Here is a 9,625-nt window from a genome sequence, read left to right on the forward strand (position 1 = left end):
TAAAATCCAAAATAATATGATTATTGAAAAATAGTTTTTTACGTGTAAGTAAATTAGTTATCAATAAAAGAAACATATTAAACAAAATACACAAGATGTTTTACTTTGAAAATCACTAGATCTTTTCTGGGTTGTCTTTTTTGTAAAGTTACTTTTTTCTCAAGTGACTTATATGTTATAACACATGAGTGCCGTCTTTCTTCTTTATGTACCGTCCCCATATCGGAGGTTGGCTATCATCATTGCTATTTTGACCTTGAAAGCGGACGTTTGGAAGCTTGACCGCACGTTTGTTAATTGCTTCCATTTTTGAAAATGTTTGTATTATTTTTCATAAGTTTTTCATATTTAGTTTTGAGCCATTTTTCGCTCGAATTCAATCAGCAACCGACACGAAAGAGAATTAAAAAATATTGACTCAAAACTGACAACTAAAGAGACAGCTTTATTTATTTGTCAAATTACATAGAAACCAACGCCAACCCAGCTCAATATTTTTTCTACTCCTAATAAATTCCTTGAAATAATAATTTCTGAATATTTTTTAAAACGTAACTCGCTATGGAAAAAAAATATTGTTTTATACAGGACGATAAAATTGCATTATCGTAATACCATTTTATCGTCTTGTATAGAAATAACTATTTTTTGCCCCTAATAAAACAATATACTTTTTTCTCAGGATGCCCATTCTATTTCTCAGCCTCATTAACATGTTAATTACCTACATATTACATGATGTTCACCGATCACTTCCAATATTCATCACTATTTCCGTTTGAAATATTTTCGTGGCGAATTCTTTGAGACGCTTCACGAATTCCTTTCACTGTTCCGAGCCCCACCTATACGCCACTATAAAAGACAAATGTTCGGAAATCAGATCATCAGTGCGGTTCAAACTTTCTTTAAGCATTTCACTTCCTTATCCGTTACACCGTACGAGATGAAGGCGATTGTGAGTACCTTTTTTACACCATTATTGTAATAGTGCGGCGAAAAAAAAGCAGTGTGATATCAGTTGTGATCAAAATATATATCGTTAAGTCGAAAGAAGTCAGAAAAGTGAAAAAAAGTATACAATCAAAAAAAAAGAGCGTCAAAGAAGGCTGAGGATTGACAATCGGTGGTAATTTTGGCGAGGTCAAGCCATAGACGTCATTTACTTAGCCTGTACTCTTTATTTTTTAATGGAACTTACTGCCAGTTGGTCTTAAGAAGGTTGTAATATTTTTTTTTCAATTTTTAGTAAATGACGTGAAGAGAAATTGACCCCACCAAAATTAACATTGATTGTAATTCTGCAGCCGTCTCTGATGTCTTTTTTTTCGATCATACGGTATAAGATTTAAGTGCTCTACAAAATCTTTTTGTATTTTTTTTTTATAAATAAAACAGTGCTTGTATCAATGTCTTTGTAGTAATAATACAATGAGAATTAAAAATGTACTAAACCGATTAGGTACATGAAATTTTACTTAATTTTTTGGCAAACTGATGACATACCGGGTGTTTTTTAAAAGTGGCTCACCTCTATAACATTTTTATTTTTTTCAGGATTGATTTATGTATTCAAATATTTTCGGTCACTTCCTGTTTCACCGAAAATGACTACAACTTTTTATTTTTAAGTGGAACCCTCGGTATATTCTTACTTTATTTCGATAAAAAATGACACTCTGAATATGTGAATGACATATATGCTAACTTTTGACATTTTTGTTTAAAGAATAGTATCTTTAATTTCAATCTATAGAGTGCTAATGTTCATAACGACAATTTGGCTCGAAATACCAAGTATACTGTTAAAACTTATTCTATTAAGTATTAATACTGTTAAGTATTATTTGTTAAAAAATGCTTTTTCCAAATATGCTAATGGGGTATCTATCAAAAATATCTCTCAAAAGACGATTGGGAAATCTATTAACCTGCCAGGAGACGCCACAAAAAAACATTAGACTATGAAATGTATTTTTCCAAGACTACTTGATTAAAAAATTGTGGTTTTAACACAGCCATAGCACTCTAGATTGAAATTTAAAATACTATTTTTACCTAAAAATGTTAAAAATTGTCAATCTATGGTCAGAATCTTATTTTCTATCAAATAAAGTAAAAAAAACATCGAGAGTACTTTTAAAAATCAAAAGTTATAGTCATTTTCGGTGAAACAGGAAATGACTGAAATTAATTGAATACGTCAATCAATCCTAATTACTGTCAAATACTAACATACCAAAAAATCTCGTTCTTTTATCTGAAAGTATCAAAAAAGAAATAAATGGGTGAAAAACCTTTCAAAAACACCCTGTATATTGTGATTAAAATAATTTTATCCGATGTTTGGAATTAATAATGTTATTTATATCTTAATAATCTATAACTGGCAGAACAGCTTTCGCTGTTTTAGATGAAAGTATTGTAGAAAGTGACTTTAATATAATTTATAACAACTTACAGATGTGCTTGTTTACTTAATTCATGTTCTATTCAAGGAATTAAACTATTATTATCTATAATCTATCATTATTTATCACTAGTGGCTGCTTGAGAAAAAAAAAATTGGTTACTCTGTTACTCTTTTTTTATTTATATTTATTTATCGAATATGAATGCCTTCGAAAAAATGCCTCTTGGTAAAAATCGCTACGAGTAATTGTTTTCGAGATATTTGGAATCGAAATTATCAGTTCCTGTCATCATTGACACAATTAAATATGTCGACTAAATAGTTATTAATAAATAATATTTTCTTGCCTTTAGCTATGTATTTTTTTCTAATTTCGAAAAATCGAAAGTAGAGAAAAAAAATCGGTGAGATCCAGTCCCTGGACAGCCCTCCTGATGAAGGGTAGGCCCAGAAACCGGTTGAGGGAGTGGAGCTTGGTTCCCCCTTTACGACAAGCAAAAACAATATTCTCTTTACTTTTTATTTTTTTTCTCTACTTTCGATTTTTCGAAATTAGAAAAAATACACAGCTAAAGGCAAGAAAATATTATTTATTAATAACTATTTAGTCGACATATTTAATTGTGTCAATGATGACAGGTACTGATAATTTCGATTCCAAATATCTCGAAAACAATTACTCGTAGCGATTTTTACCAAGAGGCATTTTTTACGTAAAAAACGTCGTAAATGTATATTTTTTTACTCAGTAGTTTTATACAGGTACGGACGAAAAGTTATTACTCTTCAAACCAGTTAAAAAATATGTTGGTGACGCCCTCTACTAGTAGGAGTCATATTGATCAAAATCAAATTTCTCATGTCAAAAAACTCCAAGACACCAATTTTCATTCAAATATTGACGTTATTTCAGAAATTATTTGGAAAAAATCGAAATAAAAATGAAACTTCTACACCCTGTATCTCTGAAACTAAGCATTTTAGCACATACATTTGTACGAACTTTTTACTTATTTTTATCTACAGAATATGCTGCTGAAGTTTCGGGAATACAGTTTGGACCACCCTGTATATATTCTTCTACTATTTCCATATTATATAAAGATCTTAAATAAGTTAATTCTCAGTGAATTTCATAATTGATTGGTTTAGTACCTCTAAACAACAGAATAAATAACAAATAACATAAAATAAACCCAGACATACCTAACAAACTGGCAACATTTCAAATCTAATTCAAATGTATCCTTTCAAAAATCAAACAAAACTGTAAAAAAATGGATGTAAATGAATACAATATATAGCATCTTTTTATTCAAAAGTACTAACATACCTATTCCCGTTTATTTTTTCCAGAGTACCTCCATTTTACTAGCTCTGGCACTCAGTTCCGTCCAAGCCGGATATGCAGAGAGCGAAGGTCATGACCTTGGAGGCGGCGGTGACATCAGCGGTGGAGGCAGCGCAGAAGGCTGGCAGGGAGGGTGGGAGTCAAGCGGAGGCGGAGGAGGTGGCGGAGGTGGTTTCGAGTACCACCAAGCTCCCACTAAAACCTTCGAGCACACCAAGGCCGTACCGGTTCCCGTCATCAAAAAGGTCGGAGTTCCTGTTCCACATCCTGTAGGAGTCCCCGTACCACAGGTGGTGAAAGTACCCGTACCTCAACCTTATCCCGTTCACATTTCAGTACCTCATCCAGTCCCTATCCCGATTTACAAGCTGGTACCTCAGGAAATCGAGAAGAAAGTACCGATTCACGTTGAGAAATTGGTTCCGGTTTATATCAACAAGCCTTACAAGGTCGAAATTGAGAAGCATCACCCGGAATACGTTAACAAGCCTTATCCAGTGCATGTTCCAGTGTACAAACACATCTACCACGAGACCAAGCACGAAAAATACGTAGACCACGGCGGTAAAGGTTGGTCGAGATAAGTTCTGGAGACTTTGGACTGATTCATCATCATTAATTCCTCTATCTAAGTCATTCATCTGTCCTCTATCCTATTCCCCATCACCTTGCCATCGTTTTTTGTTATATTATTATGTATTTTTGTTATTTTTGTAGATATTTTTGTTATATAAAAACGAATTTGAAAAATAACGGCTTTTATTTTTATTTTACCTTAATTTTGGGGTTTAGGACACTATAATCTGTTTTATCAACAGATGATCGAGATAAATAGGTATCATTCATGACAAGTAGATGACAACGTACAGTCTTAGGGCTTTGACAAAAGCCAGTATCTGAGACTGGTTTTGCAGAGGTTAGTTCTCCATCTCCGATATAAGCTACTGGCACGAATGGTTGTCGTGTTGGGGCATTCAATGATGAGATCTTCTGGTGTTTTCTTATTTTCCCTACAGAATCTGCAATCGCTGTTGTTTCTTAGCTTGAATCTACCGAGTGTTCATTGAAGAGACAGTGTCCTGCTACAAAACCCCGTGATAATCCAAAGATTGTTCTTACTTAAATCAAGAAAAATCTTTGATGGCAAGTTGAGCTCAACTGATATTTCATTATAATCACCAAAATATTCCCATTTAATTCAAAAATACCTGTATCTTATTAATGACACACTTGTATCTCAGTTGTAGTTAAGGAGTTGATATCTAGATTATCATAAACATCATAAACACACTTCACTAACAAAAAATATCGGAAATGAAAGACCAAATCCAAAAATTTGACGATAAAAAACAAGTTTTGGGTAAAATTGCAATGAATGATGTTTTCCTGCAAAAAGTGCCAATATAGAAATTCATAGAGTTCTACAACTGAAACCTTATTATTAAATTAAATGGTAAAAATGGTAAAAAGTTGTATGCTAAAAAATGTTCTTTTGGACATGGTTTAAACAAGAATTTGAATGCATTCTGTAAAAGAATATCTATTTTATATAGTTTTTAACAACACACTATCAAAATGTTTTGCGGTGGATATTTTCTTGCTTCTTTTAGAGTACTATTAGATCAAATATCTTTATTTTGAAAGCTGGCAGTACTACGATAACTAAGATAGTGAAATTTGGACCTTGAAACCAGAAGAATTCAAATGAAACTCTCCTAATTTTATTTTCACACAGACAAATATGATATAACATCTCTTTTTCCTTTAATTTATGAAAAGTTTCTTCAATAAAACCAGTTTTAAACGAATTATTTAAATAAATTCAAAAATCTAAGTCCGTTTACTCAGTAAATCAAAGAATGCCATCTGTTACTCTTAGATACCGGAACTTTCACTCTTACTCATTGATACACAAAACCCAGGAAGCAATAATATCAAAATTAATTAAAAAACTCTTATATACTTTCTTCTTCTGGGCATAATTGATATAAATTAAGAATCACAAGCTTAGTTCTTTTTCTAAAACTACTTTCACGGCATCCTTACAGAATGCCGTATAATATTTTTTCCTGAAAAAAAAACCTTCAATAATATACAATCACTTTTACTTTGTTGTCGTTAAAAAAACGTGCTTTTTTTTCTATGTATGTAATTAGGACATATAATTATTTAATATTTTTTTACGTAATCGGTGTATACAAGAAGTTGTTGATGTTATTCCGTTGACCTTGATGCAAAATTGAGTGAAAGTATGTGTAACTGTATTTATGGATGAAAGTAGAGTCAATGGACTTGGATTTTTTGTTCTTTCCGGTAATTTTAGCAAGTAATTATTCATGGAAGCTAAAAGTAGTTGTTTGGATGAGGTAAAATGTATATGGCATTGTATTTTTTTTGTTATTAATGGATAATGGAGTATCTTTAGGAAGTTTTTTAAGTCTAAATTAGTATAGAAAGTAGAATGGTGTGATTGAAAGAATTTCTATGAGATCTGCATTATATTCTTCTTTACCTGACGAGTTAATTAAAAAGTGATTGTTATCTTTCGTCAAGACTAATCAGGAGATCTTTAATTATAATATTATAATTTATTATAGGTCATTAAATATCTAAGATAGATCCTTTCACATTGTCTGAGTGTTGGAAAAGGAAATTATTCTAATTAAACATTAAAAAATGTCTATACCTCTATGGCGGATTCATCTCTTCAAATAAGTCCTAAGTATGGGTATTTCGCCATTGTAAGACAATCAATGAAGAAGGAAATTAAAGATAAAGGATTATACTATATCCGTATTGTAGCACATTTTTAAACAACTTCTTTATTTTTAAGATTATGATGGTCAAACAAATCAATGATCAACAAAATATTCCTTATGTATGGACTAAATTTTCTAGAAAATAAAGCCATAATTTAAAATTCCGTTACAAAATGGAAATAGATTGAAGTTTTGTGATTACAGTGATATATAATTTAGATGGTTTTGTAACGAATTGCTCGCTGTTTTATGGCAAACGCTGAAGCTCTGCAAACCTTAATCAAGCCTTAATCAAAGCAAGTGTGTGTTTGGAATTTTGGATGTGGCTTAATATGACAGGATCGGGCTAAAACTTAGGCAGGTTTCTGAAATATAATATATATTTCCTTAGGCCACATACCCCCTTTACTCGACCCCTGAGCACGACCCGAAAGTACAGCGTATAATAGACTCAACGTTTCGGGAAGTATATCTCTTCCCGTCGTCGGAAGTAAAGAAACACAAAGAACAAATAAAGAACTATTTAAACAAAATCACCAGATTCCTGCAGTGGCAAAATCACTAGGTCCCTACAGTGGCAAAATCACCATGCCCCTGCAGTGGCAAAATCAGTCTATGCAGTGGCGAAATCGGCAGGTACCGGCAGTGGTAAAATCACCAGGTCCCTGCAGTGACAAAATCACCAGGTCCGAGCAGTGGCAAAATCACCAGGTCTCTGCAGTGACAAAATCACCAGGTCCCTGCAGTAGCAAAATGACCAGGTCTCTGCAGTGGCAAAATCACCAGGTTCCTGCAGTAGCAAAATCACCAGGTCCCAGCAGTGACAAAATCACCAGGTTCCTGCAGTGGCAAAATCACCAGGTCCGCGCAGTGGCAAAATCACCAGATCCCTGCAGTGGCAAAATCACTAGGCCCTGCACTGGTATAATCACCAGGTCCCTGCAGTGACAAAATCACCAGGTCCGAGCAGTGGCAAAATCACCAGGTCTCTGCAGTGACAAAATCACCAGGTCCCTGCAGTAGCAAAATGACCAGGTCTTTGCAGTGGCAAAATCACCAGGTCCCTGCAGTAGCAAAATCACCAGGTCCCAGCAGTAACAAAATCACCAGGTCCCTGCAGTGGCAAAATCACCAGGTCCGCGCAGTGCCAAAATCACCAGATCCCTGCAGTGGCAAAATCACTAGGTCCCTGCAGTGGCAAAATCACCAGATCCCTGCAGTGGCAAAATCACTAGGTCCTGCAGTGGTAAAATCACCAGGTCCCTGCAGTGGCAAAATCACCGTGCCCCGCAGAGGCAAAATCACTAGGTCCCTGCAGTGGCGAAATCAACATGCCCCTGCAGTGGCAAAATCAGTCTATGCAGTGGCAAAATCGGCAGGTACCGGCAGTGGCAAAATCACTAGGCCCTGCAGTGGTAAAATCACCAGGTCTCTGCAGTGACAAAATCACCAGGCCCGAGCAGTGGCAAAATCACCAGGTCTCTGCAGTGACAAAATCACCAGGTCCCTGCAGTGGCAAAATCACCAGGTCCGCGCAGTGGCAAAATCACCAGATCCCTGCAGTGGCAAAATCACTAGGTCCCTGCAGTGGCAAAATCACCCTGCCCCTGCAGTGGCAAAATCAGTCTATGCAGTGGCGAAATCGGCAGGTACCGGCAGTGGCAAAATCACTAGGCCCTGCAGTGGTAAAATCACCAGGTCCATGCAGTGACTAAACTATTTAAAATATCTAATACAACAGATGTGATTTTCAACGGTTTTTATAGAAATGTTTTATGATGATTTCACAGTAGTATAAGCTGACTGTGGCAGTTATACCAAACGAAATAACATCTTCAGGATATCAAAAATTATAAAATGTCAACTTTACACAAGTATTTGTAAATAAAGTACTTCTTTTTCGCATATTGCAATGCTCATTTTTATCAGTCCGAGCCCAGCGGTCCGCTACAAGCGTCACAAAACAACAAACTGACTGACGTATATGTACATTTCATTGTAGCCGGTCCAGCTACGATTGGGGCTCAATCCCACGGCTCCCCATCTCCTAAAGGGACCAAGGGGGTACAAAGGGGAGGCAGAGACCCGGCATGCCTCGCCAGTAATATCCGCATTCCTCAGCCTGGAATCCCGGAACGTCCTGACAACGTAGAGACGATATTGCAGATGCCTGGTCGTCGTAGTTTGATAACGACTGCTGTTCCCCATTCCCCTCTTTCCTCCCTTACGTCTCCCGCACCCTTTTACCATCCCATTTTGCTTCTAGGTACGGTCGGACGACCCTACTTCCCCGTTACATTAGGGAGGTTGTCGTCGAAGAAGGAATGCTATCTTAAAATAACGTTTAGGGTGGATATTTATGAGGCTGTTTTTAGATACGTAGACGGAAATAATACTTGTGAGGTGCAATTATAAGAAAAACTAAGTGGCTGTGATGAAAAAGTAAAGTTTTACAGAAATATAAAATACAAGGTAACCAAACCATTGCTTTACTTCAGTTTGCTGGTCGCTGTTGTTTAGGTATATATTCTTTCACTCTATATCTAACATTAAACGTTTTTGAAAAAAAAAAACGTATATTTAAAATTTTTGGACGAAAATAACTGCTTGTCAAATATACAGGGTGTTTCAAAACAAATGCGAAAAACTTCAGGTGGTGATTCCTTGTTCAAAATAAAGGGTAGTTTGCTTCATAAACGTTGGGTCAAAAGTCAACCATTAGGGAGATATCGCGGTACAAAGATGGCGGAAAAATAATGTTCTTATTTTTTTATCTTGAAAACGAAAAGAGATAGACTAATGAAATTTTATGGAAGGATTACTGTTATGAAAACACACTTTCTGGTAATTTTTTCACTTTTTTAAAATGAGTGGAAGGGGTTGAAATAAACTACCCAATTACATGTCAGGACTAAAAATATTTTTAGATTAAGAATCTAGTGATAATAATGATAATAATAATAATCTAGATAATAACGTATTGCAGTAGGGTAATGTCAAATAAAACAATATTAGAAACATCCTAAAAAGTGACAGCGGCCGACTAGATTTTTTCCTAAAAAAATTACAGCTGCCCACTAGATTCTTTATCTAAAAATGTTT

The 9,625-nt window shown here is 35.0% G+C and overlaps 1 protein-coding gene across 1 annotated transcript; it reads left to right on the forward strand.

The window, feature by feature from the left end:
* The first annotated feature begins 892 nt into the window (after nt 1-892).
* LOC115885374 (mantle protein-like) lies at nt 893-4,473 on the forward strand. The gene is made up of 2 exons (XM_030904269.1): nt 893-958; nt 3,770-4,473. Exons 1-2 carry the CDS (start codon nt 947-949, stop codon nt 4,346-4,348), a joined length of 591 nt encoding a protein of 196 aa, XP_030760129.1. The 5' UTR covers nt 893-946; the 3' UTR covers nt 4,349-4,473.
* Nucleotides 4,474-9,625: the final 5,152 nt, after the last annotated feature.

This window comes from Sitophilus oryzae, unplaced genomic scaffold (assembly GCF_002938485.1).
Source record: "Sitophilus oryzae breed Bouriz unplaced genomic scaffold, Soryzae_2.0 scaffold_381_pilon_pilon, whole genome shotgun sequence".
NCBI lineage: Eukaryota > Metazoa > Arthropoda > Insecta > Coleoptera > Curculionidae > Sitophilus > Sitophilus oryzae.